This window comes from Cupressus sempervirens, chromosome 7 (assembly GCF_028749045.1).
Source record: "Cupressus sempervirens isolate cs-2001-9-10 chromosome 7, ASM2874904v1, whole genome shotgun sequence".
NCBI classification, from domain to species: domain Eukaryota; kingdom Viridiplantae; phylum Streptophyta; class Pinopsida; order Cupressales; family Cupressaceae; genus Cupressus; species Cupressus sempervirens.
In genome coordinates this window covers 393380399-393403614 of record NC_143124.1, presented here as the reverse complement: position 1 = coordinate 393403614, position 23216 = coordinate 393380399, and the positions used below count along the sequence as shown (strand labels likewise).

Sequence of the window (23216 nt, the reverse complement as noted above, 5' to 3'; positions counted from 1 at the left end):
GAAAGGAGTAGCTGAACTTTGTGCAAAACCAAGCTCAAATAAAAGGTTGTGAATCCAAACTACTTCCTTTCCAACTTCTTTTGTTGCTCTATATTCTGCTTCACATGAGGACAATGATGTAGTAGTTTTTTTTTTGCTGCTCCATGTAATTGGACCTGACCCAAGCTGAAAAATATAACCACTAGTAGATTTCCTATCATCTATGTCACCTCCCCAGTCTGAATCTATGAAGCCAGTCAAAGAAATTGACGACTTGTAACTATAATGAATGCCATAGTAAATGGTGCCACGAATGTATCGTAAAATTCTTTTGGTAGCCAACCAATGAGTTTCTTTTGGTTCTTACATAAATCTAGATACCAAATTGATTGCAAAACAAATCTCTGGTCTAGAGTGTGTTAGATAAACCAAGCTACCAACAAGCTGTCTATATAAAGTAGCATCCACCTTCTTGGAAATACATTCTTTAGTAAGCTTAATTCTAGATTGAAGAGGAGTAGGGGCTGGCTTACATTCAAGCATGTTAAATTTATCTAAAAGATCCAAAGCATATTTTTCTAGAGAGATAAATAACCCATCATGAAGTCTACTAATTTGCAAGCCAAGAAAATAATTCAGTTCACCCAAATCACTCATATGAAATGCCCGTTTAAGATCTAATTTGAAATCACTAATTAACCCAATATTTGGTCCAGTTATGAGTAAATCATCCACATAAACTGCAATAAGAATAATTTCATTTTGCACTCTCTTCACATAAAGATTTGGATCTGATTTGCATTTTTGAAACCCATGAAGCTGAAAATACCTATCAATCTTCTCATTCCATGCTCTTGGTGCTTGTTTAAGCCCATAAAGTGACTTCTTTAATCTATAAACAAGATTAGGATGTTGCTGATCTACAAAACTTGGTGGCTGATCCATATATATTTCTTCATATAAATCTCCATTTAAGAAAGCATTTTTTACATCCATTTGATGAATATGCCACCCAAGACTTGCAGCCAAAGAAAGAATAATTGTAACTGTATTCATTTTAATGACAGGAGCAAAAGTTTCTTCATAATCAACACCCTCTTTTTGATTAAATCCCTTAGCAACCAATCTAGTTTTAAATTTTTCTATAGCACCATTTGATTTAAATTTTGTTTTATAAACCCATTTGCAACCAATGACATTCTTACCTTTGGGAAGTGGCACAAGTTCCCAAGTTTTATTTTTCACCAAAGCATCATATTCTTCTTCCATAGCTTGCTCCCATTCTTTCTTCCCTCTAGCTTCCTCATATGATCTTGGGCCATTTACTTGTAATACTTTGGCCATGAGAGCACTACCATTCCTCCCTTGGATCTTTGAGCCTTGCCTATATATTTCTTCAACACTCCTTGTCTTTTGGCTAGCTGAAAAATTATCTTCTTCATCATTACTACCTACAGAAAATGTCTGATTACAAGAATTAGTTGTGTTGTTTTTACTAGTATTTTCATCATTTGTAGAAGTGCACAACTCATCCTCATCAATGTAGTCTCCATTTCCTCCTAAAATATCTAAAAAATGAGAAGCATTTGTTGTTGTAGAGTGAGGAGTCACTGTAAGTTGTGAATGCTCATCAAACTTCACATCTCTACTAACAAAGACCTTGTTTGTTGTCAAATCATATAACCTATAAGCATTTGATTTTTCACTATAACCCATAAACAAACACTTATGACTCTTTGGTTCTAACTTTTCCCTTTGTGCATCAAGAATGTGTGCCCAAGCAATACACCCAAATACTTTAAAATATCCAATGTGAGGTTTCTTACCACTCCATGCTTCTTCTGGGGTGATATTTGTGAGAGCTTTGGTGGGGATTCTATTTATAATATGTGCAACACAAGAAATAGCCAAACCCCAAAATTTATTATGCAAACTTTTAAAATGCAACATACAACAAGCCATTTCTAAAAGAGTTCTATTCATTCATTTAGCCACCCCATTTTGTTGAGGAATATAAGGAACTATTTTTTGCACCTTAATACCATAATTTTCACAAAATGACTTAAAAGAATAATTGCAATATTCACCCCCATTATCTGTCCTTAAACATTTAATTGTTTTGCCACTTTGATTTTCAACTAATGCCTTAAATTTTTGAAATACTTCAAACACTTCTTTTTTCCTTTCAAGAAAATAAACCCATACTCTTCTGCTATAATCATCAATAAAAGTGAGAAGGTACCTAGCACCTGAAAGTGAAGGATATCCTGGTTCACATAAATTGCTATGAATAAGTTGCAATGGATGATTAGCTCTCCATGCTTTACCTGAATCAAAAGGATCTTGATGATGTTTCCCTAACACACAACCTTCACACACACCTTCACAAGCTGAAATTTTTGTTAATCCTCTAACCATATCCATTCTAACCATATCTTGTAATTTTCTATAATTTAAATGTCCAAGTCTAGCATGCCAAAGTTGTGACATATAATCAGTCTGAGCAATAAAAGCATGAGAGATTGTATATTTATCATCAAGAAACCCAACAAATTTAAATAGATTCTCTTCATGATCAACTCTACCAATAGCAATTATATTGCTTGGGTCTTTTCTATCTCTAACAATAACTTGATCAGCATTGACAACAAACTCATATCCAGCTTGAACTATTTTGTATACTGAAATAAGATTCACCCCCAACCCTTTAACCAATAAAATATTTTTCAAAGACCCATGTGTTACATTAACAGTTCCTATTCCTAAAACTGGAAGTTTCATTTTATTGCCAATAGAAATTTCTTGATCTGAATTCTTCCCTTCATAAAAATCAATAAACAAAGATTTATCCCCAGTCATGTGAGATGATGCCCTCGAATCTAAAATCCATTTTTTATTAGAATCTGAAGCAAAGTATCCCCCCTTAACACTAGATTTACCTTTGGATGTAGCAATTACTTTCTCATTTGATTTCTCTTGCCTTTTTAAAGAGATAGCTACAAAACTATGATTATCCTTTTCTCCATCCTTAAACTTTTCTTGCTTGGGCTTATATTGCTACCTTTCATTGTCCCTCTTCTTCAAACAAAACTTCTTCATGTGATTCTCACCTCCACAATACCTGCAAATAAAAGGCTTTCTTCCAGCTTGTTTTTCTGCACCATCATTTCTAGAAAAATGATTAGAACCTTCATGATTTCGAAATTTATTATTTTCTTTCCAATTCTTTTTTCCATCATTTCTAAAGAATTTACTTTTGGCTGTATATGCATGATTCTTCTTAATATGCCCTTCTTTAATAAGCTGAACTTCTTCATCTAAAATAGATTTGCAAAATTGATCAAAAGTTTGCTGGGGGGTATTGGGATTTAGTTGAAGAACCCTTTTTCTTGATTCCTTAAAAACTTTATATGGCTGGGGAAGCTTACTTTCAACCATTGCAATCAACTGAAAATCTTTTTTTGCATATTTAGCACCTATTTTTTTTAGTTGAGCATTAAAAAAAGTAACTTCATTGAAGTAATCAGACATTTTTCCAAAATCAGATGGATCTAAATTCTTAAATTTTTCTTCTATACTAAACATGCTAGCAATGTCTGCATCTTTATAATCTTTTTATAAAGTCTCCCACAGCTCTATTGGGTTATCAATATCAACAAATCTTCTATTTAGATTGGGGCTCAAAGCTTTACCAATAATACCTCTAGCTTGCTCCAACTTGCATTTCCACAACTCCTTTTCTCTATCAGTTTGTTGAGGTTTCCCAATTTCTTTATTTACTAACCTCCATAAAGCCTTCTCTCTTAGAGCATTCTTGACTACAATCTTCCAATCTACAAAACCACTTCCATCAAAGACAGGCAAAACTTCATTTGAAGAACCCTTGTTAGCAAAAAAAAAATCAGCCTTCAAACAAATCTAGCAATACTCCAGCAGCATAATAGCCCTGCAAGAAAATACCACTCCAAAAAAAAAAAATATCGTCCCTGCAAACAAACCATTTTCAGCAAACTAGTTGCCTGCAGCAAAACCCTCTAGCAATATTTCTAGCTGAATTTCTAAATAAATCTCCAGCTGAACTTGGCTAAACCTTGCTCTGATACCATGATAAAAATAAGAGATCTAATATACCAGGCAATGAAAATCAGAAATAAACACTAAACTAAGAACATATTTTATTCATAAAACTGATTGCTACAAATGTATGCAATGGCCTCTATTTATAGAGAGCCTTATGATATGAGGGCACAAATAAAAGATCTTTCTTGAAGATAAGGAGATAAAGCTGTATGACCTATTCTAGAGGACAACATCCATATCTGTTAGCAATACATGCAACAGTTGTGCAATGCAATGGAATGCAGTTATAACAAATTATGAGGTGGATTTTATTCGCATGGTCTTTTGACTATTTCTAACAAAAACAATAGGGTCCATGATGTAGTACATAATGTATTGATAATATTTCTTTGGGGACACACTATGGGAAATGGATTGTTAGTCATTGTATAGGAGTTTATCATTATTTTTATTTTGTTGTTGCAAGAGTGAATAACTATTTCTTTATAAATCATCTATTCAATGTGTATGTGATGTGCGGAATGTTAGTCAAATTGTATGCATGGAATGTGAAGGAGTTGGTCCTTGTAAAAAGGGTGCTTAATTAAGATAGTCGCTATGTGTGCATTATGTGATATGACTTATGTGCATATGGGTAAGTGGTAGAACTGCTAATTGCTAATTATGGGTATGGAACCAACATCAGATGATACTTGATATCCTTTATAGGATGATAATAATTAATATTTAAGAAATCAAAGATATTGTCACAAGGAGAGAGTAAATTATATTTGATTGCAAACTATTGAAATATTTAATGTTGTAGGTCGTTTGCCCCTAGAGCCAAACACCCACCTACCATCCTGACGGCATCAAATGCTTTGAATGTCGATAGGTGAGTTTGAATTTGAAATGAGAGGGAAACCATTTTCGGCAGAAGACAAAAGGAATGAATGTGATCCATTTGACAAGAGTAGAGGGATTGGATCAATTGTAGAGTAGAGAAGTGCAAGAGCACAGAGCAAAGAAGGAAATTAATTAGCAGATCAAATTAGAGTTTAGAAGATAGAAGGGTTTCAGTTTGGTGTTTGTAGTGCACGTGTTGGATCTTTTTTCATTTTGTAAGTTATCATTGATTCAACCTGTGAAGTAGTGATTGCTCTAGGAATTTTTGTATGTAGCCATTAGAGCTATAATTTTTAAGTTTTAAGTTTTATCAGTTTGAAGATTTTAGGTTTTTCTAGTCGAAGCTAAATGCTCCCAGATTTTGTAAAAGTTTTATCATATTTGAATAGAAAGCAAGCAAGCAAGCAAACATACTAAAATCTATTATTTTTCTTCTATTTATCATTACATAGTATTATTGCATTTGAGAAGTTCATTGTTGAAAACTTCAACCTTTGCCTCTCTGTGTTTTAATGGCAACCTGTCATATAGTTCATTCAGTCTAGTCTTTGATCGAGTTCTATCTTTTCAATTACTGCCAAGCTCACTTGGCACCCTCTTCTGTCAAGCACCACTTTGTAGTGGCTACCGAGCTCACTTGCCATTCCTTGTTGCCGAGCTCACTCAGCATATACTTGTGCTGAGTAGCCCTTTGTGTACCAAGTTCACTTGGCTTCCTCTTGTGTCGAGCTTACTCGGCACCCTACTGTCACTCGACATCCATTAGTGTCGAAGCAAAATTGTCACTCAACATTAGTTGTTGCTAAGAGGAAATTTTAGGGTTGTGATTTATTTTTCACACAAACTAGGAAGCCTCTAACTTCCCACAAGAAGATACAGAGGTAGGGAAACTAGTAATGTACCCTTGAGGCTTAGATCTAGGTCTAGGGATGATCCTAGTTATGAAAACTAAACACTATCCTCAATAAGCATAAAGTATGATATCAACTTATTACCACTATAGAGAATAGAAGAGTTTTTATAATCACAACTTCTAATTAAAAGAAAGTTCATTAGTTGGTGGAGTTGGAAATTACTGTTAAGTAAGAAATATGAACAATTAAAAGTAATTTGAAAAAAAAAAATATATAAAAATATATATATATATATATATTCCAAAAAATAAATCAAAATACAATTAGAATCATATACTTTAAATACAATTGATTATTTTGAAAAACGCAAATTTTAATATAAACAAATGCTATAAACAAATGCTAAAAATCGTTGTTGCAAAAACACTATCTCCATCTATAAGGTGGACTAAAAGAAAATAAATTAAGCAAGGTATAAGGCATAGTCCTTTGGTAAATGGTTAAGCACAAAGACATTAAATGTCATTTGAACTGTTATTTTCTCCGCGAAAATACTGTGTTAACTACTCTTCTCTGATTGACTTTTTTCGTCAGTCGCTTAGATTTTTCCCTGAAGACATCCTCAGATGTTTCGAGGAATAGGGGAAAACATTTTCAAAGAGAATAACAGCCATAATTCTAAAAACAGAAGTGATTAGGAAACGAAATTGTCAACCTTGATTTTATAGTGTACACTTCAATTAATTTTATTTTTTTCAAAACACGGAGATAGACTTTGTCAAATGCTTTTGAACAGTACCTGCCCTCAGATAAAAATCTATGAGAAAGAGTCGTTTCAGTTCATAAACACAAACTTTCCTTTTCATTCCTTGTATTGCCATTTCTCTGACTCCAATCATGGGTTTTACACATTCGTTCCTCCCTCTCATATATCTCATTTATCTGCTCTTGTCCATCGCCATGATGGGTTATCAGCAAGAAGACAGTTTGGTGTGTGGGATGAACAGCTATCCATTTTCAAATGGTACATGCACATGTCTTCCTGGATTCCACTTTCTGGATTACAGTAATCACACAAAGGGGTGTCATCCGAATCTATTGCAACAACTAAGCTGCAATACTAGTGGCTTAAAAATGGAGCAGTTTGAGAGAATAAACTGGCCTGGTAATGATTATGAGACCATCATAAACATAAACGGTACCGGATGCTTGGATGCGTGCATGGAAGATTGCGTTTGTACAGTTGTTATCTACAACGGTAATCGGCAAAAGTGTTGGAAGAAGTCGATGCCTGTGCTAAAAGGCCAAGCAGATGATACTAGTATTGCTTTTGTTAAAGTCTTCAAGGCCGCCGTCCCCTTGTCTCCCGCACCTGTTCCTACGGTGGCTGTTCCTCCAATGGCTGCTCCTCCTCCAGTGGCCGCTCCTCCTGTGTCTGCTGCTCCTGTGCCCCTTTCTCCAACGCCTCTACCTTCTACACCGCCTAAGGAAGGAAACCGGGAAAAGGGGATGCCTCCTTCAACGCGGTCAATTAAGCAAAGAAAGGAGGGGAAGGAGAAGGGGAAGGCGCTAATAGTTATTGGCATAACCCTAATAAGTTCCTCTTTTGTGTTCGCGGCAATTTTGTCACTAATTTGGTTGTACACATGCAGACCCAAGTTGAAAGCCTTCCAAGAGCATCAGAAATTTGACCAGGTAGGATTGAGAGCATTTAGTTTTCAAGAGATAGACGCTGCAACTAGTGGCTTCAAGGAACAGATAGGAAGAGGCGCCTTTGGTAAGGTATACAAAGGTGTTTTATCTGATAGAAAATTGATTGCTGTGAAGAAGCTTGATAAGCAGCTCTTTGAAGCCCAACGAAACGTGGAAAAGGAGTTCAGAACAGAGATGACTATCATCGGGGCAAGCCATCATAAGAATCTGGTTAAACTCTATGGTTTTTGTCATGAGGGCTTGCACAGGATGTTGGTGTACGAGTACATGCCCAATGGATCTCTGGACAGAGTTTTATTTACGGCGGCAAGATGCCTTGACTGGGATTTACGCTTTCAAATTGGGCTGGGAACTGCAAGAGGGATTCTCTATTTGCATGAGGAATGCACAAACCCTATAATTCATTGTGATATAAAACCCCAAAACATCCTGCTGGACGAAAATTACCATGCTAAGATTGCAGACTTTGGAATTTCCAAATTGATTGGCGAAGAACAAACAAGGACATATACTCTTGCTCGTGGCACTGTTGGTTACATAGCACCCGAGTGGAAAAGAAATATTGGAGTTACTGTGAAGGTCGACGTTTATAGCTTCGGGGTGATGCTTTTGGAAACTAGTTGCTGCAGGAAGATGTTTGAATCGGAGGCCTCGGAAAATGAAATGGTTTTGTCTGATCTGCTCTACGATTGCTACAAATGTGGGAAGCTTGGAATGTTAATGGAGCATCAAGACTGCAGAGGTATTGACGCAACACAGCTGGAAAGAATGGTGTTGGTGGGGCTTTGGTGCATCCAACAAGATTACCGTCTCAGACCATCAATGAGAAAAGTAGTTCAGATGCTCGAAGGGGTTGTTGATGTTATAGCACCCCCTGATCCGGGCTCTTATTCGTAAGATCAAAACTGAACACATGCCTTGAGCTCAACTGTCTGCTGTCTCCAACCCTTCTTTCACTTCATCCGTCTCTAGGATTATAAGAGAGGGCCAAATGGGTTGAACAATGATGTAATCACAGAACATCTTCTCTATCTTGAAGTACATGGATAACTGTAGAGCATTGCCCCAACGAACATATACAATAATGATGTAATTATTTGCTATAAGGAGAACACTCAATATTGCTTTTGAAGTATTAGATAGCCAGTAAAAGAAAGGGGGCTGACCCCAGAGTATAAAAGACAGAAGGATCAACATTCAGTATTGTTTTGTATTGAGAATGTTTTGATTATTTTCATAAAGTCACAAAGATATTACTACTGCTCTTAATTTTACCATATCTTCCAAATCTTAATACCAAGAAAACCTAATTTCATGTATACACTTTAGCACATTGGGGAAATATATCCACTTCAATTATCTATTTGATTGTATCTTTAGAATAATATGTTTTGAAATGTAAAAATCCATCCTGTATGGGAAAAATTAATAGGGTATAAAATTAAGACTAAATGATAAATGTATTATTGTTATCACTTTTCGTCATGGAACTTATTTATTCAAATATATATTTTATATATTTTTAGTTAGAGATGGGAAAAAAATAATCATTTATATAATATTAAATAATATCTAATATTTTGTAGTTTCTCATTAGTAAAATAATATTGTATGCATTTCCATTCAATTTTTCATCTTCCATTTATCATTGAGTTGGTGACATCTATAAATTATGTGTGGAATTGGATTAATGCACACATTTTGATTCAAAAAGTGGCTAAAATTCTTGGAGATATCTCTATCTTTTAGGTCTCACATTGAGAGAGAAACCTATGTTTCTATTGAGACCAATATTCAATCTTTGAGATTCCATTGTTAGAGGAAAATGAGAAAAATATAAGTAACTAAATATAATAAAAGTAGACGATGTAAATGTGATATTGTATGTAGAAAAATAATGAGATACTATATAGAAATGTGATGCAAATCGTTATATAGAAGGAAGTTTGAGAAAAGTCTATCATACAAAATATTAATTACCATTTAACCTTAAAACTTACAATATTGCTTTAGAAGATCAAGTTACTATTTTTCTAAAAGCTCTCCATTATTGAAAAAAATGCATAAATAAGTTCTCATAAGGTAGTCTCTATGTATTTGAATTGTAAAAGGTGATGAATTACAGTTAAAGAAATAATCCACATTATTTGTAAAACATACCTTCTTTAATAAACACATCATCCACTAAAGGGTTCAATGGATGAAATAAAAACCGATATAAGGACCCTTGAGGATAGCTAAGTTGCATTACTCTTAGTTAGGTTTAGAATGGTGCAAAGGTTGATTTATGGTTGCATGTTGGCATACGTGGCCTTCTACATGCATTATGTGGTTTATTTCACACGCTAATGAGAATATTTTATTTTATTGTCTATCTTATAATACTGCTTGACTATTCAATTTTTTTTCTAAAATATTCACACTTTGATCCATTTACTCTACTCATATATATTGCAATTGCCACTTTCATTTCACCATATATTTTATGGTTCATGATTTTGCTTCCCCACACTTCAACTTCATTTCTTATATTAGTTGACATGTTTTATTTCTATATGTTTAGATGTTTCTTTTCTTATATCATAGTTCACTTGTAGTACCCTAATTAAATAGTTTGTCTAATTCAAACTATTAGAAAAAACTTTAAAATCTATAATATTTTTCAATCTTCAATTAATTTGTACCTAATAAACATTTATTTTTATAGATATTTATACTATAAATTATAACTACTATTATTTATTAAAAATGAATTATATACTTCTGGCTAATTTTTAGTGATTATATTTTCATTTTAACTTTCTTTTTAATTTAATAAATTGTTTACATCATTTATGTTTTGAATGATCTAAATATTGTTGGAGTTTACATTCTTTTCTTGATATATATCTTTTCATCACATCATTACTTTAAAAAAAATTATAACTATACTAATCACATTTTCATATATATATGAACAAGTAAGTGATTTCATTGTATTGTCTATCTTCACTTAGGCTTCTCTGACATTGAAATCAATCATGGAAGCAGAAATGACTCAAACATAATATTAAGAGTTGACTTCTAGATTAAAAATATTATATGTTAAAATTGACTTACTTTCTCTAATCTTATTTTTTCTTTAAAAAATTATCCTCATATTTGTTAAATTAGCTTCCGTGTTACAGGCAAGCTCTCTAACAATCTTATTCGCTTTGCTTTGTTTTCCCTAATTTCTCTAGAATCTTTATGTAGAAAATGGGGCAGTTTGGGTGTCGTATAAACAATGGTGTAAGTCGTCGGGTAGCAGTTATAGGATGCGGACTTTCATTTAATTGATGGGTTTCACTGACAATTAAATTGGACGACTTTTGAGTATGTTAATCGTCAGATTTGATTTCCCTCTATTTTAATGCGAAGGATACAAAAAAAAGTTGTTCAAAGTCGGAACACGATTCCAAGATTCATATTTTCCGGTAAACGCAAAAGATGATTAGTCGGTAGTCAATTGAGTGAGCGGCTGAGCCCATTTCACTCATTCCACATCTATCCTGGCGTTTTTAATATTTTCGATTTTAGTCAATGTCAAAATAATCAGATGGAGATTTCTTTTATCGTACAGTCTACGTATCCTGAGATTGCTTTGCGATCACTACACTCGCTCCTCTCTTTTTTTTCTTTTAATGTCAAATCTCTATTCAAGGAAAGGAAAATTGACTGCCAAAATTTAAAAGAAATTTTTACACGCATTACCCCTTTCTAGACAAGGTATTGAGCTTAACTTGGCGACGTTTATTTCCTAAGCAGCGTCCTTTTAATGTTAAATAATTAAACTGTGTTTAATTTAACTAGTAATTTGCGCATTGCTATCTAATGAGTTTGTTCCAATAAGAGTGCAAAGCAATTTACAAGTATTTTGTATACATTTGTGTCATATATGAGGTCAATTGGTAGACTATGTAGTAATCTTGTATTAGAAAAAAAGAGTCTTAATAAAAGTAATAGCTTAAAATTGGCTATTCCTCTACTTACATTATTCCTCTAATAAAAGGAAACATATAAATTAAATAGATAATCAAGTTGCATTGACAACAAGATTATGTTTTGTTTCTTAAAGAATAGAAGGAGACAGTGAGAGGCATAAGGACATAAAGGGGGACATATAGAATAGCGGAGAGGAAGTGTCATGCCCAAACTACGAGGGCAAGAACACAATTTTTCACTACAATAGCTTGCAACAGAAGTGAAGGTTCACTACAATTCATCTAAGATTTAACCATGAGAAGGAATAAAATTGTTTAAAAATTTTAAAATCTTGCTATCAAATTGTTATCGACACTTGTTCATTATTTAATTAACAATACAGTTAACTTTTTTAAAGCTGGTTCCAAAATAAAGTAAAGATAAGTTAAACTCTTTGAATCTTTTGAATTCAAAAGAACTTACTAATTAATGTGATGATAATTTCGTAATTAAACATTATTTAGAAGTTTTTCAAATCACATTTTAATTTAAATCTATAAATCATTAAAACATTTCTAAACTTTAAAATAACTAACTACTAAAATCAACGTCAATCAAAACTATTAATTAAGGTTTAAGTAAACTTTATTTTAAATTAGTTGGGTTCAAACATATTAACTAAGCATCATAACGTTTAAACTGACTAATCTTCTCTAATGTCTAATGGCATTAATAACTAATACTAATCTCTAACTATTAAAATTACTAACTCAAAATGAAACTAATTTATACTAATTTATACTATTAAAACCAACACTACTATACAACTTTATAACATACTAATTTAATTAAATAATATCTAACTACACTTACTTTTTACAAAAATCTAAAATAACAACTACTTTAAAAAAAACATTTTAATATATAAAACATAATAAACACTAACTTAAAACTTTATTAAATTAAACTAACTTAAATTAACTTAATTTAAACTAAATTAATTTAAACTAACTTATAACTACATGCTAAATTTAAAAATAACTTACCATTTAAATAAATTTAAACTAACTACAAAAACAAACTAACACCTATCACTAACAAATTAAACTACATTTAAACTTAACTAATAAAAAGTATTAACAATTTAACAAAAGCAACTACCTATAAGACATATTCTAAACTTATTTTATATCATGCAAAATTTATACTAACACAAACTAAAACCTATTACTAACCTACACCTAACACTACCCCTACACCCCTACTCTCCCTACACCCTAGTTCTCCCTAGGCCTGGGCGTTGTCCCTCCATGCTAACCCTGCGTCAGCATTGTCCCCCCCCACCCATCATGTCACGGGTGAGGACCAAGGGGCCGCCCAAGCAAAAAACGCAAGCCCCCAATTTTGAAAAAAAAAAAAAAGCAGCCCACTTTGTTTTTAAGACCACCATAATGATAAACAAAGGTGAGCACTCAACTTTCAAAAGGAGAAGGGTACGGTGGTGATGTCACCCTGGGTGGAGATATTGATAATGAAAACAAACTCTTGCAAACCCCATACTATGAGTTGGCACCTAGGAGTTTATGCAGGGGTAGATAAAGACTAAGGGTTAATGCATTAAGTTATAAAGTTTATTAGGTAAGAATAGGATATTTAGTATATATTTTCTTCTTCTCTTTTTTTTTTTTTATGGTTATTTTATTATTGTTTTTAATTTTAAATGAAAATTTTCAATAAAGAAAAAGGGATAATGAGAGAATCTTTTAGATTCTCTGTTACCAAAATGGTAACAATTCTTTTTCCAATACAAAAGACGGAGAGTTTTTACTCTCTTGAAACACTTTTTTTTTTGTCAAATTTTCCTAAATATAAAATTTTCTGTTGATTTGATAACCAAGGGGGGGATTATTTTTTTAATTTTTTTTGAACATTGAAAAGAACTACTTGCAAATAGATAAGCCAAGAGATTTAGATAATCATTTAACTACAATGCAAAAATTTATTTGATTCCAATAATCACAAAAGCTAACCTTTCATTCATAATAAAATTTTCGTTTCCAACATATAAGAAAACTTGAAATTTTCCTAATTGAATCAACATCATTTCCATCCTATTTTTGATGTGCATCCATATAATTGAAATTTTTACGATTAAATCTCATGATAAACAAATATACTCAATCACCATTTTTATTGGCAAACCTGATTCAAAGGCTCAGCCAGGAAAGAACCAGGAAGAAAACCTGGCTTTGTTGCCATTACAACAAAGTTTAAAATACAAATTACATAGGATTTCAATCCAAAATTACAAAAATTTAATTGAATTTCCTTCATGACCCTCATCAGGGGTTCCATAACAATTTCTGCAACACATTTCTAAGAACCGTAGAGAGAACATAATCTGATCAGGTGACAACAAGCATGACCAAGAAACAATTCAAACATGCATATTCATACAAGGTTATCACAATAGGATTCACAATGAATCAATACTAGGGAAAGGTGGATTCTTCCAACAAGAGAAGTCAAGCACAACACCAAAATAGATGCCCAATCGAGGCTATAAACTAAGAACTTTCGTTCTTCCATTTTAACATGCCATACTCATATGAGGTTTGTGCTGACAGGTAGGGGCTCATAACACCCTACCCTCTCTCCCTCTTCTCATCCTAAGAAGAGACTCTACACTGGTTGGAGTCCAACTAAAAAGACCCTTCTTAAAATTGGTCACTTCTACCCTATACAAGGGTGAGTAATACCAAAACACCCATGCAAGAAAATCTCAAAATTCAAACATAAACAAGAAAAGAAAACATTCAAAAAACATGGTTTTCAAATCTTCCCAACATACCCACAAACATACAAGCATTCAAAAAATAACAAGGTAGCATACACATGAAACAATAATGAAATCTGAACAAGAGAGATGAAAATTTTCTACCTTCACAAAGAGGTAATGGAAAAAGAACAAGTTTTGAGTAGAGCTTTCCCCTTCCTTGCTTCAATCTTCCAAGAGTCCTCTCTAAAAATAGAGATTGGGTAACAACCTCTACTACTCCAAGAAGGGCCTCTAAATAAGCCTCAAACTCAACCACCACCAAGGCAATAACTTCACCCACCTAGCTACAAATCTAGAAGCTCCTAACTCAACCCACACTATGGTTAAACAATAAGTGGAGGTAAGGTGAGGCAACTCATGGTAGTCATAGTCAATTTTCGCACAAAGGCAAAAAGAAACTTTTTGAGTGACCTCAAAAGTCAATAAAAGGGGCTTAGTGGTTGGAAAAGACCCCCAACCCATACCCATACCCTTTGGGTATAAACATTTCATGTTTTAAAGCCTTAGGAATAGGTTTGGAACCAAACAAAAGCTAGGAATTAATTAGGATCATCTAACAACTCTAAAAATGCAGATTAAGCACTAATCTAGATTAAGGGTGACTAAACTCAATTAAGAACCAAATTAGAAAATAAGACACTAACTGAATCTGACCTAGGTCCAAAGGTTACATAGCTAACCCTAACTAGCACGCTGAAAAATGTAAACAATTTCACGAGTGTCAAGTGACACTATAAGAACACAATTATGAAACATTAACATTTACTGATTACGGAAGGACACATTCACACATCTCACAATAAAATAAGATACGAACAACATGGTTTCCATGAATGGCACATAGGGATCAATTCTATTCCTCCATCGGGTTTCTCGGCTAAAATATGTTACACACTCATTGCATACATCAGTAGTCCCAAAAAAAATCACATGCACATATGTATATACGTATCAGGAAGTCACATAAGTTAAAACATAAATCTTCCAAATCAATTAGGGTTTCTCTCTTCCTACTCATATTCTTAATCATAAAAATCTCTTAATCAAAGTGTTAATCCTGCATTTACTTATTCGTCAACATACATGTTCATAAAGCATTAAATGACAAACTTAAATATCTAAAGGTAACATCACACAACATAAAATAATATAATATCTTCAAGTATCTGATAATGTCTCGACATCTCGAGTTGTGAGTATCAAAATGATAAAGTAACAACTAAGGCTATGAAGGGTCGGGGTGAGGCCTCACAGGAAGAGAGGGATGGCAAGAGGGACACAAAGATAGAGTTAGGGGATAGAGATGAGATGGAGATCAGGACTGAGAAGATTAAATATATGAAGAGAAATAAAAGGAAGATGATCAAATAGAAATGGGAAAGATAAAATGTATATGGAGAGAATGGCAGGCAATGAGAGAATGATATATAAAGAGAGATGAAGATAAAACACTTGATAGATATAGAGAGATAGATGAAAGGAAAAATATGCAAATATGTAGCTAGGAAAGGAAAATGGCACACACGTCTATGCATGTATGTGTAGGTACATATCTATCAATTAATGCATGCATGTATGTTTGTATGTATATAGATGAGGATTGGACAGAGATATAAAAATATACAGTAGCGATATAAAAATAGAAACAAAGAGGAGAGAGTGAATAGGGAGACATCCAAATATATAAAAAAGTAGTTGACAAGAGATCAATGCACAAACAATAGAGAGATGTTGTATCATGGGAATGAGGAAGATATAAGTTGAAGAAGAGATGGCTCAATATATAAGAGGATAGAGTCCACAATATATAGAAGAATTTCCTCAATTTATACAAGGAGAAAGGGAAAGGTAGAGAGATAAAATAAGGAATATGGCAATATCAAGAGTAATGTTAGGGTGTGTGTGTGTGTGTGTGTGTGTGTGTGCGCGCGTGTGTGTGCACCCACACACACACACACTCACACATATTGATGTGGTTCAAGGAGGGAGTCATAGTTACCTGCTATCATGATCTACATGGTGTACAACTCCATGCCATTTCCTATTTAGTTTAAATTTATAAGCATATGTACATGTTCAACTTTTATGCAGATTATAGGTACCAGGCATTGACTTTCATAAATTCCCAGGATGAGCATGCCCTATCATAGTATCTCAATGGTAAAGAGGGGAGATAGTTGCCAAGTCCAAATCCTAACCTTGAGCCAATTTTTCTACAATATAGGAAAAGTTTCTGAGTTATTTAACTTTCTAAATTTGTCAAGTGACGTGAATTAAAGATTTTGAACCTTAATTTGAAATTGTAATTTGTCTTTTAGATGAGTTTTCTTATAGAGTTTGTGAATCTGTTGTGATTTTCAGTTATCATTAAATCAAATAAAGATATTATTAAATGATTGAATTTGACAAAAAAATTATAAAGAAAAATCAATTTTTAATTACATTTAATTAATTGAGAAATTACTTGATAGAAGAATTAAATTTAAAAGATCTAATTAAAAGTCCAAATTTGGCGTAATTATATTAATTTAATTTAATAATAATTAATTTAGAAGTTTCATAATAATGTGTTCTAAATATTATTATTAGTTAAATGAATAAATATGATTTCTAAATATGTCTTATTTTAATAAATACAAGTAAGAACAATTTAAATAAACCTTATTATAATTAAAATAGAAAAAGTATGCACATGAAATTAAAACAAATTAAAATAATAAAAAGAAACCACTTTTGCATGTTCGTAAAATTGAAACCCTGAGACAAGAAAATTATTTATTAGGAAATTAGAGCTCATTTCTCCACAAATAGGTTTGGAGAAGCTAATTTTGAAAAGGATTTTGAGAAATGGGAATTCTCATAATCTTTGAGTGCTCATCTAGTTAGCATTAGATCGAGGTAGGAATTTTGTTTGAGATTATCATAGTAGATTGCTTCGAATGTTTCCTATCATTTTCATGCTTGTTGTGGATCTTGTTTCAAAGACCAATTTTGGTTGAAACCATTGTTTCGAATTGTTATAATATTTCATCATTGAAATGTCTATAGAGAATACAATATTTTAATTGGATGAATTTAATTGTCACAATTACTAACCTATCAGATCTAGTGTTGCAAGCATGTGTTGATGCTACTGTGGCAACTGTGAGTGCTGCTAGTGGCAACTCATGCTACCTTGGTAGTGGCAAGCGCTACTTAGCAGCCTCACACAACATGTGAGCAACTCATTGGGCTTAAAAAATTTATGAATGTTATTTTATTTTCTTATAAATTGATATATATATATATATATATATATATATATATATATATATAATATTATTAATATTTAATAAATGTTATTTTTAAAAATGAATTTTATAGTTATTATAATTAATAATTTAATAATAATAAAATTATTAATTTAATAACTATTATTATATTTTAATAGTATTTAATTAATAAATTTTTTTATATGGTTTATTATTAATATATTCATTAAAATTTGATAATTGTAATAATTAAGAGAAAATTTAATAAACTTAGAGTATAATGTAAAAATATTTGATTTTATATGAAAATAGTTTTATGTACTAATGTGTTTTAATGGATTGATTGGTTACTTGAAATACTTGTGTACTCGAAAAACCTTAGCAAATGTGATAGTTTAAAAATGAAATCTTGAAAACCTTATTGTGAATCAATTTTTTTTGAAATAATGTTTACAAACTAGATAAGCTATGTAACTACACTTTCTTAACTATGTGAAGTGATGTTATGTTTTATTTTGTATTGGGGTTTGGGTTAAACCTAATTTTGACCAGTTTAGGTATGCATACCAGAGGCTTGGGAAGTATTTGATCTATGATGACATTATTTATATTATTTGGTCAATATTTTATTCCCAACTATTGTGGTGCATTCACATATTTTTGTGATGAGGTTTTGATTAGTTATTTGATAGTGCTTTCCAGTTGCTTGTATATGACTGTGGTGAATAGTATGATTTTCTTGGTGGAACCTATGAGATTTTAATCAGTTATCTTTTGGTGCTTTTTAGTTTCTTGTATAGAATTGAGGTGAATATTGTGATTTTATAAGTTATACTTTAATGAGCATATGGTAAGTTATCTATGTTTATGCTGGGAAGTGGCTTGCAATGGAAGTCGGAGCCCTAAAGACGTTGCATGGGTAACCCATTGTAAGTGGTATTAATAAGTGATAACATTTCTTTAAAGGGTTTAAAATGAAATAACAAGAGAGTGTGTTTTACCCTGCCCATGCCTTGAGTGCTAGTACAAGCTAGGATAGGAGTAGCTCAAGTATGCTTATCTGCGACCTTACCTTGTTAGTATTCCTTATCTATAAGAAAGGATAATAATGCCACATAGAGTCACTAGGGGGTGAAGTCTAGAGAGGGTGTCAAGGTAACTTTAGAGTTGGCTCATGTGATTATGCTTTTTCACATGCATATTAGGTTTCCTACATGTCTTTGTTTCCTTTGGGATTAGACGTTACATGTGTACTTGGTACCTTTGAGATAGATTGCTATCAAGATTCCTTGACCTAGAATCTTGTTATGAATTTTGGATTGTTATCTATTTGGGACTTGAGATTATCTCTTCGATACTGTGGGAGTGGGCCATTTAGGTTCCATGAGATCCAGTGGTAGTGTTTCTTATAACATTGAAATTTGACAACTAGATGTCAATGCTAGATGTATTTGTGCAGTTATTCTATTCTTCTGATCTTGTGATTTTGGTCTATGGTAATAGTTTGATTTATTGCACCTTGATTATTTGAGATCCTATGAGATGTTGTATCTTATCTTGATGTATATTCTTTTAGCATTTCATACACCATGACTTGTACAGAGAATGATTTTGCATTCTGGTTGTGCCATGTGGCATCTTATGTACTTGGATATTATATCATTTTTTTATGTACTTATGGTTATCCTAGGATGTGGAATTTCTCATTTACCAAATTTAATCCTAATAAATCTTATGTATATGATTCAACATCATGGAACCTTTGAGTGATGTAATTGTTAGTATATTGCTTGTGTATGTATGCTTCCACTATTTTATCTCTTCTTGTTTAAATCTTTCAAAAAAATGTTTAGCAAACTTAGTGACATAATAGCTCAATTTCTTTTGGGTTCCCTGGCAAGGTATTACATAATTGCAAGAAATAATGATTCATCTAGAGAACAAGGATAGTAGAATTTGAATAAAAGATTGTAGGAAAGTTGAGATCAAAGTTTCCATCACTAGGACACTACAATATATTTATAGTAGTTATTCCTAAGAACGTAGTTGTCGATCTTACTCCAAGGTGTCTTTTTTTTTTTTGAGAAAGTACCTAAATAAAAACTATGAGGATAAGATTCACTGATTAAATAAAGCTAGAGAGGGCCCAAACCCAATGATTAGAATAATATAAGAATAAGATGTTTCATTTCCTATTTTTTCAAGAATGTAAAAGATAGAGTTTTTAAACCAAATTGTATAAAAATAAATTAGAATCATGCATTTTATAAATATTTTTTAGACTAGAGAGAATGTCAATAGACTAGAGGTACCAAACCGTGACATGTATATTTGGAGAATTTAAAGAAATAATTGTTTTTTTTATATATAGTCATATATAGTAATAATGATATACATGAACTTACTAAGTTAGAATTCATAAAATATGAGGTTTCAAAATAGAGAGGAGGACATACAATAACAAGTTATTTATCACTTTCAATAGCTATAATATTAGAAAGCATCTCAGGCTACTTGAAAGAGAATTAATTTTTAATGTGATTTAGCCACCTAATAGTCCCACTTAAATGACAAATCAATGTATATAAATATAACTACCAAGAAGTGATTAACTAATGCCAAACTAATGCGATGCCAAAATTTCAAAAAAATACATGAGTCTCAATCTAAAAGAGACATTCCTAGTTAGCATTGGGATTTTTAGCATCGTATTAGAAGAAAAATTAATGCCCATCAGTTAAAATAATGGATTTAATTCTTTTTCTATATCATTTGTGCATGGAAAGGATGTTAAGATTGGGAAAACTTAATCATTGATAGGATACACTTCATGTTTTCTTACTTTTTCCTAGATATTTCTCTTACAAGTCCTCTTTTTTGTCTTGTCCACTAGACTATAGAACACCATGTCATGGATTTAAGCATTTAGAGGAGTACAGTAATTCAAATTTAAAGTTTATGTCAAGGCATTCAACTAGTGAAAATTTATTAAAATTTGAACTAGAGAAAAAAATACGTGTTCACTCTAAGGCTACTTAAGGAACTCAAATAAGGCAATCTTTTAGAATAAATCCAACCACTTAGCCATAATAGTTTACATGTCATATATGGTTCTAAAGGAATAACTTCATAATAATAGGAATTTATGATAACTTTACTTTAAAGTTACCCTATCATACTAGAGAAAAGTTCATATGATTAAAAAATTTAGACACGTCTAAGCAGTAAATAAGATATGTGTTGACTAAAGGAAATAAAAGATGCAATTCTATATTAGGCTTGATCATTACATATGATGGTAATAATAAAATTTCCTTAAACTTGAAAATATTTTGTAAACTAATAGGTTAGATACTCTTATAGTTGAGCTATAACTTTTGTAACAAAAAAGATCTATATAGTGATGCTCATGACAAACATTGTTACATTAAAGCTAGAATAGGATAAAAATGGACACACACACACACACACACACACACACACACACACACACAGAGAGAGAGAGAGAGAGAGAGAGAGAGAGAGAGAGAGAGAGAGAGCATAGCATGAATGTAGCTTGTATTTCTGATAGATTAGAGCCTTCCATAATATTACAGCCTTCAAAAAATAACTAGTTTATTTTTCAAGAGTATGCAAATGGGTAAAAGCACAAGCTTGTGTCAACCTTTAATGAAGGAAAAGGCTAATAAAAGTATAACTATTAAACTTTAATGACATAAAACTAGTATTACTATTTAGAATTTGAAAATGAAGTAAACTAATGAAATGTATAGAAATACATAAGTTTAGGATTATTATTTTTAATGATTATTTGGAATAAGAATTGATATATTTTTGCTAATTTTTAAGAATGATTTTTTAGTTGTTAAGAAATGCTAAAAATTAGGGGTCTAGATCCCACCACAAAACTGTATGGAAATAAAAAAATTTCCCTTTATCTCAGATTATGTTATAGATGACATATATATCTAGATCAATAAAAAATAAAAAATAGTTTTGGAACTATGGTTTCTATTTTATAACTATTCAAATTTCAAGTCTCCTAAAATTGACATTTCATCTCCCACCACACTTTTCAAAGTAAATATATTCTAACCAAAAGAAATATTATACATTCTAGAAGAGGATTCTCTCCTCTAGAATGTCATATGATTTTTAATATTAATTTTTATAATTCACTAATTTTTTTCTTTTTCAAAACAACCATCTTCTTGAGTGTTAATATGCATACTTGTGTTATTTTTTAATTACAATATACAATATCTAATTAAAAAATGATCAACTCTATACAAAAATATTCTTGATGTTGAGCTCTATAAAATGGTGTTTATATGCTATTAAAAATATATCATTAAAAAGAGTAAGATTTATTGAAATGTTAATTTTGTGAAATAATTTTATTTCTTTAGTAATTGGACACAAACTAGTATAAAAAGTGCATTCAACATACATTTCCAATTGGAAAAGTGTGAGAACATATATAAATTAGCTGGAATGAATTTATCTAGATCATATATTTGACTTAAATTAGTTTTTAGACAAAAATAGTTAAATCTTGTCGTTCTAATAAGTCAGCCTGAAAGGTGACACAACTTTCTACTTTTACTAAAATATGTTTAACAAAGAAGAACATAGTTGACTCATAGGTCTCCATAAATGGACATAAATGATCCATAGTAACTAATTTCTAATAGTAGACATTTATTCTAGGAAGTAATATTGTCGGAGATGACCCACTGAGGGGAGAAATTTACCAAAAGGAATTTTGGGGATAGACCTTTACAAAATATAGGAATAAATGGAAAAGAAAAGAAAGATACAAATTATAGTGAAAATAATAAAGAGCTTAAAAAGGGGGACAAAATTAAATGAAGTTGATCACTAGATACTAAAATCAATTCTAGGAAAGATAAGTCTTTCTTACTCCTTTGTTTTCCTACTATAAAATACAATAAAAAATCCCCCTCTAAAGAGACATAGCTGAAGTTCAACCTTGAATATCTATCAATTACTCTACATTCTTCCACTTCTTTAACTTAGTTAGAGATCACATTATTAGTCCCTATTATTGTAATACCCCAAAATTGGCTCATTGCCATGATCACCAATTCTGATCTATTTTCAATCAATCCTAAGTCCTATGTCACTAGCCAATTCTCATTCTGATATTCGCTACTTGACTTAATGGCCAAATGTAGAAAACCCTAAATCTGCATTAATCATGCTATTTATTTAATTCCTAAAGTATTGACTCATATTAGTCACATTAAACCTACTGATTAAGATTTAATTTAAAGAATTTATACTTTAATTAAATTATCTCCTAAGGCTAATGTATTAAGGAATTAAAAAATATTTAATTTAATAACTATGCTTATTATAATTAATTGAATGTAATCATTCAATTAAATAGAAAAGGCATTTATGAGGTCATATCTCATTTTATTAAATTGAATATCTTTCCCAAATTCTATTTCTTAGTTCAAAATGGAAATTCTTAGTTAACTACTCATTGAATTAGAAGTGACTTAATTCACTTACTCTCACACTGAAGTGAATTTGAGTTAGTTAACTACATCTATATTGGGAACCTTCAACTTTGACTGAATCTTGGCTTCAATCCTAACCGTCAATCTGAGTAGATCTCAACTGTTGATGGATTCTAGGAATTCT

At 31.7% G+C, this 23216-nt stretch overlaps 1 protein-coding gene across 1 annotated transcript; it reads left to right on the top strand.

Moving 5' to 3' along the window:
- Nucleotides 1–6687: 6687 nt before the first annotated feature.
- Nucleotides 6688–8698, top strand: LOC149547175 (G-type lectin S-receptor-like serine/threonine-protein kinase LECRK4). Its single transcript, XM_089794706.1, has one exon. It carries the CDS (start codon nt 6696–6698, stop codon nt 8406–8408), a length of 1713 nt encoding a protein of 570 aa, XP_089650832.1. The 5' UTR covers nt 6688–6695; the 3' UTR covers nt 8409–8698.
- Nucleotides 8699–23216: the final 14518 nt, after the last annotated feature.